Source organism: Pleurodeles waltl, chromosome 6 (assembly GCF_031143425.1).
Source record: "Pleurodeles waltl isolate 20211129_DDA chromosome 6, aPleWal1.hap1.20221129, whole genome shotgun sequence".
Classification (NCBI taxonomy): Eukaryota; Metazoa; Chordata; class Amphibia; order Caudata; family Salamandridae; genus Pleurodeles; species Pleurodeles waltl.
In genome coordinates, this window is record NC_090445.1 from 1,509,756,383 (window position 1) to 1,509,774,596 (window position 18,214).

At 46.3% G+C, this 18,214-nt stretch overlaps 1 protein-coding gene across 2 annotated transcripts in view; it reads left to right on the top strand.

The window, feature by feature from the left end:
* Positions 1 to 18,214, top strand: part of CFAP74 (cilia and flagella associated protein 74) — a 978,701-nt gene that overhangs the window by 578,415 nt on the left and 382,072 nt on the right. For both annotated transcript variants that reach the window (XM_069241006.1, XM_069241005.1), the window contains exon 30: positions 14,275 to 14,412. In XM_069241006.1, the coding sequence (XP_069097107.1) occupies positions 14,275 to 14,412 (138 nt within the window). The remainder of the gene's footprint in view (positions 1 to 14,274; positions 14,413 to 18,214) is intronic.

Sequence of the window (18,214 nt, forward strand, 5' to 3'; positions counted from 1 at the left end):
TCCTGTGGTCGACATCTGCAAGGCCGCAACTTGGTCGTCCCTTCACACTTTTGCAAAACATTACTGTTTAGATTCTGAGGTTAGAAGGGACGGCCATTTTGCACGGTCAGTGCTGCAGGATTTCTTGGTTTGACCATTTAGGCACCCACCGCCGGGCGTGGTACTGCTTTGGGACTCTATTCATGAGGTGAGGAATCCACAGGTAGTTGTATCCATCAGAAGAACGAGTTACTTACCTTCGGTAGCGACTTTTCTGGTGGATACATTAGCTACCTGTGGATTCCTCACGGTCCCACCCGCCTCCCCGTTGCCTTTATGGTCTTGCCAAGTAATCCTTGAGTGCGCTCCTCTTGATCTTTGAGGGTGCAATAGATGTATATATATAATATATTTATATATATATATAGGTATATGTGTATATATCTTTATGTATATACTTGGTGTGTGTATATATTTTTAAAAGAAAGAGTTTTATATATATATATATATATATATATATATATATGTACATAAAAAAGATTTACAGTTATTCATACAATGTGGTGTATTTTTACAATATAATGGATGTTGCTTTGTTCTTTCATTGCATTGCCTGGTTGTTCTCATGCACGTAAAAAATGATTGGTACTGACGTCCGCACGTCGTCGAGGACCTCTTATTGCCTGTATGACGTCAGACGGCGTCGCGTGCGAGACAGTGACGTCCTCGTCGACGTGCAGAGACTAGTAAGAAGATTTCCGTAGAATGCTGGCGCCATGGGAGTATTCATGAGGTGAGGAATCCACAGGTAGCTAATGTATCCACCAGAAAAGTCGCTACCGAAGGTAAGTAACTCGTTCATCTGTAACTGTACTTACTTGTGGCATTTAGTTAATGTGCCTGAACACCAAGCACCTGTATCCAGACTCCCAGCACCTCTAGGGTGGGACCTCTCTGAGGAAGAGTAGCACATCTGTTTTTTTGGGTAGTGGACAAATTTGGGGACATTTGATTTTATAGCAATTCCTTGAAGTCAAAAGCCTGTAATACAAGTATTGTTGCTCTAGCTTTGAACACATTAATTGAAACATTGCCTGTAGATTCCAGTGTTAACTGTGTTTATAGCACCTACTCCAGTATTGGAACTTTCATAGATTCACATGCTTGAATCATTCCCCGTCGTCGAGATGGGAGCCTCCGGTACAATTGCACAAGTAATAATGAAACATATCAACACAAGGGCATTAGACCTCTTTAATTTAATAGTCTATCACAGTCATTTTAAGAAAAGGACCAAACTTGAGCATCCACCAATCAGACCACACCACCCTCTAGAATCCTCCTGAGAGAAGCTCCAGCACCTCAGATTTTCTACCGCACGTCGTGCTAGGAAGTCTCCTCAGAGCTCTGCTCTTTCTTCACACCTTTGGATTGCCGTGAAGCCATTTTTCTCTACTAAACCTTGTTTTGACTGATTGGGGTTAACACCTACAACATGTCTGACAAGGAGAATAAGGGTTTATTCAGAAATTGTGAAACTTGTGCTAAGAAAAGACTACATTCTGAAGACCCTCATCATGATAGCATATACTGCCTCTATCCAGACCACTCAGCCAAGGACTGTAAGGTTTGTCGTACCTTTTCCTCTAAGACCCTTAAGGATAGAGAAGGCAGATTATTAATTTGGCTGCAGAAGCTTAAGTACAGAGATAATCCAGTCTCTGATTCGGATAGTGATGACTCTTCAACATCCAAAAAGTCATCAAAAAGGGCGAGATCAGACAAAAGATCTCCTTCACAACAACCAAGAAAAGCCCACAAAAAGACTACCACAGGGTCTTACAAGGGCCGCAGCCCATCTACTTCACTTCATAAATCTTCCAGGAAAGGGGAGAGAGGTCATGCCAGCAGTTCTGAGAGGCATAAGAAATCGTCCTCTGTACCAACATTTTTTCCGTTCAAAAGGCCTTCATCTACTCCGGCAGCTAAGAATGTGCCGTCGACGACGAACTCAGCATCGACGAGACCGTCGGTGAGTGTTTCCTCACCATTGACGACTAATTTCACTGTTCCACCGTCAAGGACAGTTATGACAAGGACATCATCGTCGACGAGAGCAGCTTTGATGACATCATCGTCGATGAAGATCTACACTTCTTCAGCATCGACGACGGTAACGACGGCGGTAAACTCCTCTGTAAGGCTGTCGACCATCAAGATCTCCATGCGTTCGTCGTCGACAACTCCTCCAACGACGAAGATTATGTCCGCGCCGTCGACGAGGGAAAAACAATATAGAAAACGCACACCTCACCTATTAAGGTGACACCCCTCATACCGGTTCACTTGTTAGAGGGGGATGAAGAGTCAGATGACGAGGGCCCATTTCGATCAGCACATAGTCCCTCTTGAAGAAACAAATGACCCTCAGTACTATGCAGGAGACCAACAATATCAGGAAGGAGCATACATTCCATCCTCTTTGCTCTCTGACCTCCTGGCGATTTTGGCTGATTATAGCAGGCATTTTCCTCCTCAAGGGGAGCAACCTCTGCCGTCGCCAGTCACAGGGGTGACTACTCCACGTCAAGAGACCGACCTCATTACCATTGACAAATGTTACTACGCCAGATATGACCTTACCTCAGGACACTGATATGTCGAAAGGAGAACAGGAAGGAGAGCTCCTTGACACTCATTCCGAGTGGGATGAATACATTATTCCTGCTTCTCCTTCTCTGTCACAGTCATAAGTAGAATCCCCGCCAGATGACATTGGGGGATTTCATAATCTCCTGGAGAGAGCAGCTAAACTATTTGCCTGAAAGTGATGCATAACCCTGCTACTGTCGCAGCAGTACTACCACGGCTAGATAAAAAGTACAAGGCACCAAACGATGCCCCAGAATGCCTAATTGGTCACCCTCATCCAGACTCGGTGGTGGCCCAGGCGGCACAGAGAAAGTCCAAAAATCCGTCTGCTCGTATTTCTGCACCTCCATACAGAGAAGGTAGATGCTGGATAATATTGGAAAAAGGTTCTCCTCGATGGCTAGCTTAGTTATAAGAGCTGCAAACTCGCTAGCGGTGTTAGTTAGGTATGACAGACAGCTATGGGCAGACATCGCCCTGCATATTGACCAGTTGCCAGAGGATGGAAGATCAGAGGCAAGGAAGACATTACAGGAAGGTCCGCGCACCTCAGCTGAGCTCATAGACTGTGCGATGGACATAGCCACAACTGCTTTTCGCCAGCTCGCAGGTGCGGCTGTACTTAGGAGGCAAGCCTGGCTAAAGGCTACATCATTCAGGCCTGAGGTACAGAATAAGATTTTAGACCTACTTTTTGATGGCCAAGCATTATTTGATAAACATGTTGATGAGGCCTTACAATCTATCAATTCCGACACGGAATACTGCAAGATGGCTAGGGACTCTCTAGTTTCGGAAGCCATCCTTTCGGGCTAGAGGACGTGGACTACCCTCAAATAGAGGAGGCTATCAGCAATATAGATATTCAGCCTATCCTTCTTCCTCCCAGCAGTTTCGTCAATACTACCCACAAAGGCAACCACCACAAGCAGCTTATGGTAGATCTGGCACTAGGGGACACTCAACTCACCCTGCTGAAGACTCGGTTCGTAGAGCCTGATACATCCAAGGCGCCGGCTACATCGAACCCTCCGGCTACATCCAACCCTCCTCCACTGGTTCTAGGCGGAAAGATATCCTTGTTTCTCAAGCAATGTAAAGTCATCACATCAGACAAGTGGGTCCTCCAATTAGTGAAACAGGGCCACACTCTGGAATTTATCCAAATACCTCCCTCCAATCCACCTCGCAACATTCCATCAAGGTATCCAGAACAACTCAAGAGGGAGATCAGCAAAATGCTCCTCAAAGGAGCTATAGAGAAAGTACCTCTGTCAAAGCGAGGAAGGGGTTTTTATTCCAGGTTCTTCCTCATTCGCAAGAAGTGGAAAAACTGGAGGCCGATCCTCGACCTAAGGGAATTAAACATCTACTTAAAAAAGCAGTCGTTCTGCATGGTAAGCCTACAGGATGTCCTTCTGTGACTGAACCAGGGAGATTTCATGTCAGTACTAGACCTAAAAGACGCATATTTCCACATTCCCATCCATCCTGCCCACAGACAGTACCTGAGATTCATGGTAGCCGTAGGCCATTTTCAATTTCGTGTCCTTCCTTTTGGCCTAAAGTCAGCTCCCAGGATATTTACCAAATGTCTAGCGCCAATCGCAGCTTTCCTCAGGAAGAGAAAACACCAGATATTTCCATACCTCGACGATTGGCTGATAAAAGCAAACACCTACGCAGGAGCGCGCAGATCAACAAAAAGGTGCGTTTCCTTATTCAACAGCCTAGGCCTCACCATCAACTGAGAGAACTCCAAACCTCTACCATCACGCAGTATCACCTTTTTAGGGGCAAACCGGGACACTCAATCCACCATGGCGTGCCCCACAGTAGAGAGACAACAGAAGTTACTGACTCTAGCGAAGTCAATACAGGGAAAAAACTCCATTTCAGTTTGCCTTTTCAAATCCCTGTTGGGCATGATGTCATCATGCATACCTCTGGTTCCCCTCTGCAGACTGAAAATGCGACCGCTACAGGAGCAACTCAATCTTCAATGGCTCCAGGTTTCGGGAAGTTTCGAAGATCGGATAAACATAACCCCAAGAATGGTCAAAGCTCTGACATGGTGGTGTCAAGAGCATCATTTGTCTTTGGGCCTTTCCTTCCTACATCGTCCAGTTCCGTGGACTATCACGACCAACGCCTCTCTGGACAACTGGGGAGTGGTTTTGCAGGATCTTCAAATAAGTGGCAAGTGGCCACTAGAGTTGAGGGCAATGCACATCAACCTGCTGGAGCTCAGAGCAGTTTATCTCGCTCTGCAGGCTTTTCTTCCGAAGATAGCGGGGTCAGACGTAGTCATAAGAAAAGACAACACCACTAGGAAGCTTTACCTCAACAAACAAGGAGGCACGAGGTCTCTCACCCTTTCAAAGGAAGCCCAAAAGATTTGGAATTGGGCCTCGCAGCAAGGCATCAGACTCATAGCGGTGCATCTGCCGGGGATAGAGAACAAGATAATGGCCTCACTCAGCAGACAAAGATCAAGCTGCCACGAATGAGAGCTAAACCAGTCTGCTGTGGACTACATCTTTTCCCAGTGGGGAACGCCCAAAATCATCCTGTTCGCCGGAAAATGGAACGCCAAATGCCGGTACTTCGCAAGCTGGCATACCCAAAAGGGATCTTGGGGGAATGCGTTTTCCATAGCTGGGTCAGGCATCTTTGCTTACGCCTTTCCTCCAATTCCACTGATCCCAAGAGTCCTCACGAAAATGAAGACAGAGCTGTGCACCCTGATATTGATTGCTCCGTACTGGCCTCGCCAACACTGGTTCGCAGAGCTTCTTCTTCTGTCATTGAAGCCTCACATTTCGCTCAAACCATCTCTACACTTGCTGACGATGACCAAAGGGCAAATATCGCATCCGGATCCTCAGTCGATGTGATTGTCAGCATGGCTTCTGAACAGAGGTAGTTCGCACATCTGAATATCCCACAGGAATGTAGGGACATTTTGTCCAGAGCTAGAGCAGATAGCACTAATAAGGCTTATTCTCTCAAGTGGCGAAGGTTTTGTTTCTGGGGACACCAGCGACAAATTGATCCACTGTCCTCACCACCGGAACAATTATTGCCTTATTACATTTAGCGCAATCAGGCCTGTCGCACTCATCCATAAAGGTCCATCTGGCGGCAATAGCTGCATATAGACGCTCAGACTCTTCACCTTCACTGTATTCTTCTAGATTAATCAAACGGGTTTTAAAAGGACTTTTCAGGGTTTTTCCTCCATTCAGACATCCTCACCCCTCGTGGAATCTGATTATTGTTCTTGAACAGTTAATGAAGCATCCATTCGAACCAATCCATCGCGCTTCGATCAAATACCTTTCTTGGAAAGTTGCTTTACTGGTGGCTCTCACATCAGCCAGACGGGTTAGTGAGATTCAGGCCCTCTCCATACAGGAGCAGTTTTTGCAGATCACACAAGACAAACTACTACTTCGCACAAACCCGCATTTCATACCGAAGGTCCTTTCAGATTTTCACATGAACGAGCCCTTAGTTTTTAAAACTTTTTTTCCACATCCATCTACTCCTGTGGAAAGAGCGTTACACTCCTTAGACATTAAGAGATGTGTCAAATTCTACCTGGATAGGACTAAGTCCTTCTTCCTCTCCAATCAATCGTTCGTAGCTTACAGTGCACCCAGATGAGGTCAACCGCTCTCCAAACAGAGTATAGCCAGATGGATATCCTCAGCCATTCGTTTCTGCCATCAAGCAGCGGGCAAACCACTAAATTCATCAGTCCGTGCACCCTCTACAAGGGCAGTTTCTTCCCCAGCAGCACTGTTTGCGGGGGTTCCTCTACAAGACATCTGCAGAGCAGCGACATGGAAAAGCTGCCATACATTTACACGACATTACTGCCTGGAAGCACTATAGCAAGGAGAGGTAGCAGTGGGTCAAGCAGTCCTCAGGAACCTCTTCAGGTGAAGGTGAACCATCTCTTTCATCCCCCCATCCTAGATAAGGTATGCACATTGTTTATATCTGTTCAATACGGATCCTATGCTTTAAAAAAAAAAAAAAAAAAAAAAAAAAAGGGAAAAGAAGAATAAAGGGACAGAAGTAAAGATGAGGTGAACAGACGAAAGGTTGTTTACAGTATTGCTTTATATATATATATATATATATATATATATATATATATATGTATTATAAATGCAAACGTTTTGTGACGTACATAGCTGCAGTATTCCAATGTGCATAAGTAGTGCTCATTACTCTGATTCAAGCTTGTGAATCTATGAAAGTTCCAATACTGGAGTAAGAAAATTAGTAACTGTTGTTCTCCAGTATTGGAATCTTTCATAGATTCACAAGCGACCCACCCGCCTCCCCGGAGAAGCTCACTTTCATCTACTTTTCTTAAAATGACTGTACTAGACTATTAAATTAAAGAGGCCTAAGGCCCTTGTGTTTATATGTTTCATCATTACTTGTGTAATTGTACCGGAGGCTCCCATCTCGACGACGGGGAATGATTCAAGCATGTGAATCTATGAAAGATTCCAATACTGGAGAACTATAGTTCTCTTCCAGGGGATCCTCATCAAAGTCATAAACATTGAATATTCCCGCCCTTGTGCGGGGACCCCGGAGCATATATAAAATACACACATATTATACATGTGTAAAACAGCAATGCAGGCTATAATGTTAAAACAGGCTAAAATGCTTTATTTCTACGAAGTTTTTTTTTTTTTTTTATATTATAAAATTACAATAGAGAATAAATATCTACCCAAGCCCCCAAAACTGGGCTTAGGGAAGTAAGCAGCAGTAAACTCTAGAGAAAAAGAGAAAAAACTGCATTGAAAAACAATGGAGCATTCTTAGCCAATAGGCTGCATGCAGGTTAACACAGGAGAACCATAAAAACGTTGGCACTGTGCCTTTAAGACCCTGAGCACCTCCAGTATCCCATCATGCCTCAGGGGTGAAGGAAAGGTGACAGTTGGTTCACAGTTAGGTCAGTTCTTTTTTCCGGCTTCTTCTGAGAGGATCCTGGAGCATTGAGCTCTCAGTTTTTCTGAGTTTTTCTCAGAAAAATCCTTTAAAAAAGCGTTTTTTCCTTTTTCATTCGACAGATAACATCTTTGTCTGAGCTTGGCAGTTTTTTCCTGACAGAAAAATGCCTTCACTTTTTGTCAAATGCCCTGCTTGTGGGAAGAAGAAGGCCCAGTCGGACCCACACTCTCTGTGTATAGTGTGCCTGCCTCAGAGTCACTGCCCTGACACTTGTAAGCACTGCAAGAATATGTCAAAGAGGACTCTGAAGGACAGAGAAAAGATCCGTCGACATCGTCGCTACCACCTTCTCACCGGCATAGATCGCCGTTGACGGCGACACACCCGACGTCGAAGGAGACGGCGTCGAGGGAACACCATCACAGGGGCAGGTCTCTGTCGACGGCAGCCCGCCGATCGACGTCGAGCCATCGCTGGCGTGCCAGGTCGCAACCAAAGGCTGTGCGCCCCCCGACGTCAAGAGACACGGCGTCCAAATCGCCACGACGGCATGAGAGGCATCCGCCGTCGGCTTCCCACCGCTCCACGTCGAGGCACACGACGGCGAGCAGGTCGAGGTCCAAAGATCGCCGTTCGACGTCGAGGCACTCTACGTCGAGGCACTCTACGTCGAGACACTCAACGTCGAGACACTCAACGCCGAGGCAAGAGCAACCGGTGGGGCGCCCTTCGACGTGAACACAGCCGTCGACGTCGACACAGGTTTTACCTGTCCCGCAGGGAGTAGAACATCGCCCCACGCCAGACCAGGCCGCACCATCTCCAGTGGTCTCCATACCGAGCGACTCATCTCGTTCAAGAGCGGCATCATCTGGGAATGTCTCGCCCATCAATCTATCTCCAAGATGGCTAGAGAGCCTTAACAGACCAGCGGCCTCCCTGGATTCGCAATATTCGCGAATGTACTCGCCTACTGCCTCCCGGCCAAGAACGCCATCACCGACAGCAAGGGCAGGACGGGCTCGTTCTGCTCCTCGTCAACCGGCCGCGAGGCCTGGGTGCTCTGCTACAGCGTCTCGCAGCAGGTCTCGTTCTCAACGACGATCCAGGTCTTGTTCACGAAGAAGATCACCCTCTTGGTCGTCGTCAGGATCATCTGTCGGGCGTTACTCCCCCACCCTAACAGATTCTCCACCTGCTAGGGTCTCACCGGTGGATGACATTACCACGTTTAACGAGGTGCTGTTAAGAGGAGCGCAGAAACTAAACATAGAGGTTCCAGAGCCATCTACCTCCTCGTCAGTCATCTTTGAGACTCTACAACAGAGATCAGCATCAAAAAAGCTGCTGCCTCTAGTGCCTGGTTTGTTGCAGCCAACCATGGACACTTTTCTGGCCCCAGCCTCGCTCAAATCTGCCCCGGCTAGAATTCTCAAAAAATACAAGGCTCCCGAACAGGACCCTTTGTTCCTCAGGAAGGATCCGCCACCGGACTCAGTAATATTAGCCGCAGCCCGAAAGACCCGCTTGGTGGCATCATCATCCACGGTCCCCCCGGATAAAGAGAGCAGGCATCTAGACTCTCTGGGGAGAAAGATATGCGGGACGGCGGCTTCGGCAATGAAAGTCTCCAGTGCTTCTGCACTCCTGGGCAGGTATGATCGTTCTCTGAGGGACTCTCTCAATAGAGTCACAGAGAAATTGCCCAGAGAGGACAGACAAGATTTTCAAGAGATCCTGCAAGAAGGATGCCTGGTATCCAACCAGGTTATCAGCGCGGCAGCAGATGGGGCGGATTTAGCTGCACATGGGTACGCGCATGGAATCTGTGCAAGGAGGTCTTCCTGGCTGAGGCTCACTGGTTTAAAGCAGGAAGCACAACAACGCATCCTGAATCTCCCATTCGCCGGGAACTCGTTATTTGGTGCCCATGCAGACGAGGAAATGGCCTGCATGAAGACCGAGGTGGATACCATGAGGGCAGTGGGCCTGGAAAGAAAGAAAGATTTCAGGCGGAGGTATAGGCCTTATGACAGGCGCCCTTTCCAGCAGAGGGTTCAAACCCCTCACTGGTCCCAAAGGTCACAGCAACGGCAGGGACGCCCTCTTTTTCAGCGAAGGAACACAAGGGAGCGAGGGTCAAGTAGACCTCAACAGTCCACTCTGAAAGCGCCGGCCAAACAATGAGATCTCGCTTCCCTCGACACTGTACACCACTCCGGTGGGGGGAAGTATTACAGCTTATCTTCACGAGTGGCACTCTATCACAAGAGACAAATTGTGCTCAATATTGTCGAACATGGTTACTCTCTTCTTTTCAAACAGCCTCCACCACACTTGCCACCAACCAAAGGCAATCCATCTCATCTCAGCCTGCTGCGCAAAGAGGCTCTCGCCCTCCTACAAAAGAATGCCATAGAAAAGGTTCCAGCTGCGCACAGAGGAAAGGGGGTTTACTCCCGTTATTTTCTGGTGGCGAAGAAGGGTCGAGAGGGCGTTTTCAGGCCAATTCTAGACCTACGGCTGCTGAACAAATACATAAGGAAACAGAAGTTCAGGATGCTAGCGCTTCACCAGATTTTCCCTCAGCTACATCAGGGAGACTGGATGTGCTCCATCGACCTGCAGGATGCATATTTTCACATCCCAATAGCTCCCAAACATCGAAAATTCCTGCGCTTCCAAGTAGCATTACAGCATTATCAGTTCAGAGTTCTACCATTTGGCCTGAAATCTGCCCCACGCATCTTCTCGAAATGTATGGCAGTGGTAGCGGCGCATCTTCGAAAACAAAAGATATTCATATATCCATACCTAGACGACTGGTTACTGAAGGCTTCTTCTCCGGAGCAGGCGAGAAGCCGTCGGGACATTGTGCTCGGAGTTTGCGAGTCTCTAGGTCTTCAGGTCAATTACCAAAAGTCAACCTTGATTCCAACACAGAACCTTCACTACCTGGGAGCTATCATAAACACAGAACTCCAAAGAGTGTATCCTTCGGAGGAACGACTATCCTCAATAGACAGGAAGTGTCAGGACCTGTTGAGAGCCAACGCACCTACGGCACGTCAGGTGACATCGCTGCTGGGCTCCATGGCATCATGCATTTTTATTGTCCCAAATGCCAGACTCCACATGAGGCCCCTCCAAGAGGCATTGGAGAGCAACTGGAGCCAAAGGACAGGTCGCTGGGAGGACAGAGTGCGACTACCGGCAGTAGCACTTCAGTCATTGAGATGGTGGATGCACAGACCTCACCTGTCAGTAGGTGCTCCGTTTCACCAGGTAGTTCCATCCGACACTCTGGTAACGGATGCGTCTCTTCAAGGATGGGGGCTCATCTGGGTCCCCTTCAAGCTCAGGGCCTGTGGTCAGACAAGGAAAAGCAGTACCACATCAATCTGCTAGAACTCAGAGCGGTCCATCTGGCTCTCAAGTCTTTCATACCACTAATTCAGGGGAAAACTCTCCTAATACAAACGGACAATACAACCACGATGTATTATTTGAACTAACAGGGGGGAACGAGATCCCTACCCCTATCTCGAGAGTCCCAAACGATATGGCATTGGCTCCTGGCCAGAGGAATGTCACTTACAGCGGTTCACCTGCCAGGTCAACAAAACATGGAAGCAGATTTTCTGAGCAGACACCTAGAGGACGCTCACGATTGGGTCCTACACGGCGAAGTCGCAGAATACATCTTCGCTCAATGGGGTCGGCCTCAACTGGATCTCTTCGCAGACGAAGTAAACAAGAAATGCCCAGACTTCGCATCCAGGTTCTACCGTCCGGTATCTCGAGGGAATGCCCTGTTGATCGACTGGTCAGGGATATTTCTCTACGCCTTTCCGCCGATTCCCCTCATACCGGCAGTGATCAACAAACTTTACAGATCCAGAACCAGAATGATTCTCATAGCGCCACAATGGCCTCTCAATTCTGGTACACAGATCTCCTCAACCTATCGGAAAAAACCTCACAGGAGGCTGCCGTGCAGACCGGATCTTCTGAGCAGAATGGAGGGCAGGATTCTACATCCCAACCTACCCTCTCTGAGCTTAACAACATGGCTCCTGAATTCCTGCAGTATGGGCACCTAGGGCTCTCACAGGAGTGCATGAACATCTTGAAAGAGTCCAAACGACCTTCCACGCGGCGTTCTTACGCTTTTAAGTGGAAGAGATTCTACATATGGTGCTGTCAACAAGGTCAGAATCCCATAAGGGCTCAGGAGGATGTCATACTGTCCTATTTGCTTCATCTGGCAAAGTCCGGTCTGCAGGTATCATCTATTAAGGTACATTTGTCTGCTATTACAGCCTATCGCAAGTCACCTTCTCAGGAATCCTTCTTTACGAAACCTGTAGTCAAGGATTTCTTAGAAGGTTTGAAAAAAGTTTTTCCGCCCATTCGGAGACCTTCTCCTCCATGGGAACTGAACATAGTATTGGCAAAACTTATGGGCCCTCCTTTTGAACCTATACATAAGGCCTCTTTACAACACCTTACGTGGAAGACGGCTTTTTTAGTGGCCATTACTTCAGCGAGGAGGGTCAGCGAAATCCAGGCTTTGTCTTCCAAAGAACCGTACACGTTTTTTCATGACAATAGAGTGGTTCTGCGAACTCACCCATCTTTCCTTCCGAAGGAATTCCATATCAATGAAACTATATCTTTACCAACTTTCTTTCCCAATCCAGAGAAAGCATTGCACTCCTTAGACTTGAAAAGAGTGCTGAAATTTTATCCGGATAAGACAAAATCGATTAGACACTCTAACCGCTTGTTTGTAAATTATGGTCATTTGAGGACAGGAGAGGCAGCATCTAAACGAACGATATCAAGATGGATAGTTTCTTGTATTGTTAATACTTACCAGCTGGCTAATAAACAATTACTAGCGAGGCCTAAAGCGCATTCCACAAGGGGAAAAGCGGCTACTGCTGCCCTCCTTAACAATGTTCCAATATCTGAGATTTGTAAGGCTGCTACATGGAAGTCTGTGCATACGTTTACTAGACATTACTGTTTAGACTCAGATGCAAGAGCGGATGCCCAAGTGGGGCAGGCCTCTCTGAGAAATTTATTTGCATAATACGTATCTATTCCTGCACTTCTATCGGACAGTCCGCAGAGTTTAGGGATGGGCTTGCTAATCTATTCAATGTTTATGACTATTGATGAGGATCCCCTGGAAGAGAAGGAATGAGTAAGCCTTGGGCTGCTCTACCTTGCTTCAATGAGAGAGTCCAGTGTTAAAAGTGGACCAGTACTACTGTGACCCCAGGACTCCAGTGGCAAAAGACTCCAATTGATGCTACTGGAGCTCATTAAACCTTGACTGCCTGTCACTTCATTTTACTACTTTATAAAGTATTTTATAAATGATGGATATTGCATCACTGTCTTTCACCTTTCAGAAAGATTTCATATGATCTTCTACCATTGGCTGATTTGTTGCACAATTGTCACAGATAGTTATATTTTTGGTTTCTATGTAGAGTTCAAATATCAAATAATAGAAAGAACTGGGAAAATCATTTTAGGTCATAATGGTCTACTTTGTAACTACATTCTGTTCACTCAAGAGAAAATTCACTGCTGATTTTCTGATGGGTTTGAGAAAAACGTAAGACAGTGTGCAGGGCCGATTTCATGCTTAATGAACTCTCCTAGGATTGTAACATTCTCTACATGTTAAGTTCAAAAAGTTTGTAATTTATTTGTGCTTTATACTGTGTAATGAGAACGAGAAAAAAATCCAACAGGGTGGCATCTTTCAAAGAGGAGAAACGCTGACATGCATATACTTAATTTGTTTATTGTTTCATATGGGAAGACAAAAGGCCTTATTTAGAGTTTGGCGGATGGATTTACTCCATCACAAATGAGACGGATATCCTGTCTGCCATATTACGATTCCATTATATAATATGGAAATCATAATACAGCATGTCTGTCATGTTTGTGATGGAGTAACCGTTCACAAAACTCTAAATCAGGCCTTAATTGTTTAAAGCAGTGGTTCTTAACCTGTGGGCCGGGGACCCCTAGTGGTCTCCGAAGCCTACTCAGAGGATCCACGACTTCTTAGAAAATTAAATAATGTTATCAGATTAATAAAGTGTATATAAATAAAGAATAAAAATGTAACACTGAACGTTTTAAATGTTCTGTTAGGAATTTGAAATTGTAGGTTAAACTAGGTTGGTATCCTCAGATGTATTTGTGGGAGTAGTACAAGTATGGATGATGGATGGCCTCAATTGAATGTAAAAAAAACAACAACAAAAAAAAGCCAACCTTCCCACTAAATTTTGCATTTTGGGTTTTTTATATAGTTATTTGTGAATTGAATAAAATATTTCATAGTTTGTGTATTAGTTTGATGATTACTTGTTTCTGTTTTTGTGTATATTGTTTTGTGGCTCATGTCTTCGCAATTGCTTAGGCCTGGGTCCGTAGCTTCCAATTATTACTCAGTGGTGGTGTCTGGATTCCAGCAATGATTAAGTTGGGGTCCAGAGAAGTCAAAAGGATAAGAACCACTGGTCTAAAGATAGGAGGGGCAGGGCTGTTTCTTGTCCTGGCAATAATGGTTGTTTTTGAGAGTTATTTTCCTTTTGATGGCTCATTCTTTCTTCTGTCTAGCTCTGAAGAGTATGCAGAAGCTCAAGCCTCCCTCTTACGAAGTTTCAGTGGAAAGTTTGAGAAGTTCATCGTACCATGCTTTGTTGCCAGCTGTGGGGACAATGGAGATCGGGAAAATATAAGAAATCTATCCTACAGGTACAATTAGTGCAGGAGCTGATCATGTGGCTAGATTTCTTTCATTTGTAAAGAACACATACACTTTGATTGTAAAAGCCATATGGAGAGAGCAGATGACCAGAAATATATATTCTATTCCCCTCATGGTATCGCCAGCATTAGAGATTCAGGAATTTATTTCCAAATACAATAGGGAACTAAGCACTGAAGTTGTTAATGTGGAATTTATCATGGGTCATGCTTGATGATCCAATAACATCCTTATAAAAGAAATGACATGTGCCCAGTGGTCGTTTTCAGATAAAAATTATTTAACCTTTTGAATGTTTGCGATATTGGGCCTGATACACTGTCCTCATACACAAACTAGGACTTGCCCAGTGAATATTAATTAAGCAGGTCACATCTTGAGACCCCCTGTGAATGGCTGCTTATGTAGATGTTGTGCTCGCAAGAGAGAGAAGGCCTAATCCTTAAATTTTCTTTCCCAAACAGGAACTTTTTTGAAAACCATTTATTGTAAATTAAAGACACAGGTGCTGCTTAAAAGACATCCTGTGTCTGATAGAGACATCTAGCCACAGATTCCTTACTTTAGAATCTTCTCCAGGCGCAAGCCTGGATCCAGAAACTTTTTCCCCTAGTACGTTTGCACGTCTGTAAAGGATATCAGCGTTGTCCATCGGATGTGATGTCAGTGGAGTCCGTATAACCCCACTCACCGATGCGCTGAAGTCTGTTCCTTTTTTTTGGCAACATTGCGGATCTGGTAATTGTTGGGTAAGCCATTTTCAGCCTTCTTTGACATTTTTGTTGACAGAACAGTGTGCTTTTTCTGTCGCTGTCTTCAGGCGTTAAGCCCTTTGGGTCCTGTGGATGACAAATGTCGGCTACAGACCCCCACTCTGTCTGTATGTGATGCTGGGGAGAGCACCACAACGCTGAAGAGTGCAACTCCTGCCGGTGTCTCTCTCCGAGGGCTCTGTGGGAGCGCCGTATGAAGCTTCTAGTGGCGTGGATGTTGGAGCTGTCCCTGTCTTCTCATCGGTCACAGGCTCTCGTACTGAAGTACGGTCGCAGGCCCGGTCATGTAGTCATTCTCATAGGCTTCCTTCTGCATTGACGTCACAAGGTAAGTCCTAACGTAATCGCGAAAGTTACCGACTTTACTGTGTTCGGGCTCTCAATATTCCTCTGCTGAGGATTCAAGGTCTGAGTCTACTCTGCCTTTCCCAACCTTTCCTGTGGCTGGGGTGACTATGACCCAGATGCATGAATTCTACAATTCACTTAATGCTATTTTTGGAAAATCACCGTCCGGAGCACCTGTGAGCCTCAAGGAGGTGCAAGAGGTCTTGACTGTGTCCATACCGGCGGGTTCGCCCTCGGCTTCAGTTAGGCCTCTGGCTTCAGTTGGCAAAGCTGTTATGGTGCCGGTGCATAGCCTTTTGGGACTCGCACCTTGGGTGTCAGTATCCAATCAGCCAACTCAGGCGACTCCGCTGGCACCATCGATCAACATTGCGTCCCTTTCCCCGTCTAAAGTCAACATCAACGTAGAGGATTCACCTTCTGAGCACTGCTCAGCATCGGGTATGGTGTCAGACATGCCAGTTATCCCTGACCTCCCTCCACATTCTGGGGAGTCCCCTCATGTTTGTACTACAAAAGGACGTGGTCAAGAGGGTTAGGTTATACCACACATTTCACATGTGGAGCAGCCTCTTATAAAGGACAGCTGGATATCTGACCTAGTTACCGCTAGTGGTTTGGAGTCTTTCCCAGCTTCAGGTATACTTTCACCCCCTGGCCTTGCTACAGGGGTGAGTTCCTCTCTAGCTAACATTTTGAGAAGGGTTGCAGTGATTTTGGATTTGACACTTCCTTCAGAGGGATTACCCTCTGATCCACTCATTGAGATTCTCCATCAAGGCAAACAGGAGTTGAGCCTGTGCTTCCTTACAGTGAAGCCCTTCATCATGTTTTGTTGGTGTCTTGGGCTCAGTCTGATATGGGGGCCTCTGTTGATCGGGCTATATCTCATAGACATCGACCAGCCCCAGGTGATCCAGCTGGTTTATTTAGTCATCCTACTCTCCGTAATTTGGTGGTACAGGCTGCTTTAGCCTCTCATGATATTGAGGCTTTACTAAATGTCCCATCTGATAGCGAGTCCAGGAGTCTGGATTTTTGAGGAAAGAATATTTTTTCCTCCACGAGTTCTGCCTTACGATCTGTGAATATGCATTGTATTCTGGGTTGGTTTTCACATTCATTGTGGGACTCATTGTCAAACATCTTGCCTACGCTTTCAGGTGATATCAGGAATTCTCTTGCCCCTATGAATCAAGATGGCCAGCTGGCAGCTAAACTAATTATTCACTGCAGTATGGATACTACTAACTCTGTAAGTCAGGTCATGGCCTCTTCAGTGGCACTATGTCACCATGCATGGTTACTAACTTTTGGATTTTTGTGGGCTGTTCAAACCACATTAATTGACATGCCTTTTGATGGTGCCTATTTATTTGATGCACAGACCTACTCTGCTTTAAGGCGTTTCTGTGACCTTGGTGGTGTGGCAGCAAAATAGCTTGGTTTCTCTCTATCCTTAGTTAATACCTTCTGTACAAGCTAATGAGCCATGCTTTGGCAGTGTTGTGTGACTTTTTCTGTTCTATATCTGTTCCACCTAATGAGGACAACCAGTGGGTAGTCCTTCTTTCGTCAGATGTTATTTTTCCTTAAATTGTTAAGTCTAAAGTATTGGGATATTATTCTTGAACCTTATGGAGAACGTTTCATGCTTGATGTTTCAAGGCTACTTTTAATTAGTATTCTTTATTATGTGGTGTGAAAGTGGTAGTTCTCCACTTCTGATGGATACAACTACCTGTGGATTCCTCCCCTAATGAATACTCCCATTGCGCCAGCATTCAACGGAAATCTTCTTCCTAGCTTCTGCACGTCGACGAGGACGTCACAATTGCCCACGTGACGCCGTCTGACGTCATACAGGCAATAAGAGGTCCTCGCCGACGTGCCGACGTCAGTTCCCTTTTTTCCGTGCCATTCGAAACGGTTATCTTCGAGGGAGCTACTGTTGCTGTATCGACAGTTACAGTGTGTTTTTTGGCTATTTTTACTTTGGGACATTACAATGTCGCAAAGAAAGTCAGGATTCAAGCCCTGCTGTGAGTGTGGGGGCAAAATGTCGGTAACGGACCCACATTCTGACTGCTTGTGGTGTCTTAGTTCCGACCATGATGTTGATAAGTGCGATTCTTGTCAACATATGAATCCTAAGGCCCTGAAAGAGCGTGAGGCCAAGCTTTTTCTAGCGAAATCGAAAAAGAAGGAGAAGAGACATCACCGAAAGTCGTCGTCACCGAAGTCTCATCGGCGTCATCGGGACTCCCGGCGTCGTCGAGAATCACGGCGCCGGTCGAGTAGGGAGAGGTCTCGATCGAGGTCTCCATCAACTCGACGTCGGAAGACTTGGGAAGTCAGTCCCACTGTCACTCCCCAGCCGACGACGCCGTTGCCATCTCCGGCTTCACCGACTTCGCCCATTTCATCGGGCCATCCTCCTTCAGTGTTCGAGGTTCCACAGACTCAGATGTTTTCTCCGTCTTCGCAGACGTCGAGACCGGCGTCGGTGTCGCCTTCGAACCAGGCACCCCAGTACCCGGCTTTCCCGGCCCCTGGAGCTGATAGTACTGCATTCCTGAATGCAATGTTTTCCATCTTCCAACAGATGGCTCCAGGTGGTGGACCAGCTGGTCCTTCGGGCCCTTTGGCCTTCAACATGGGTGCTCTG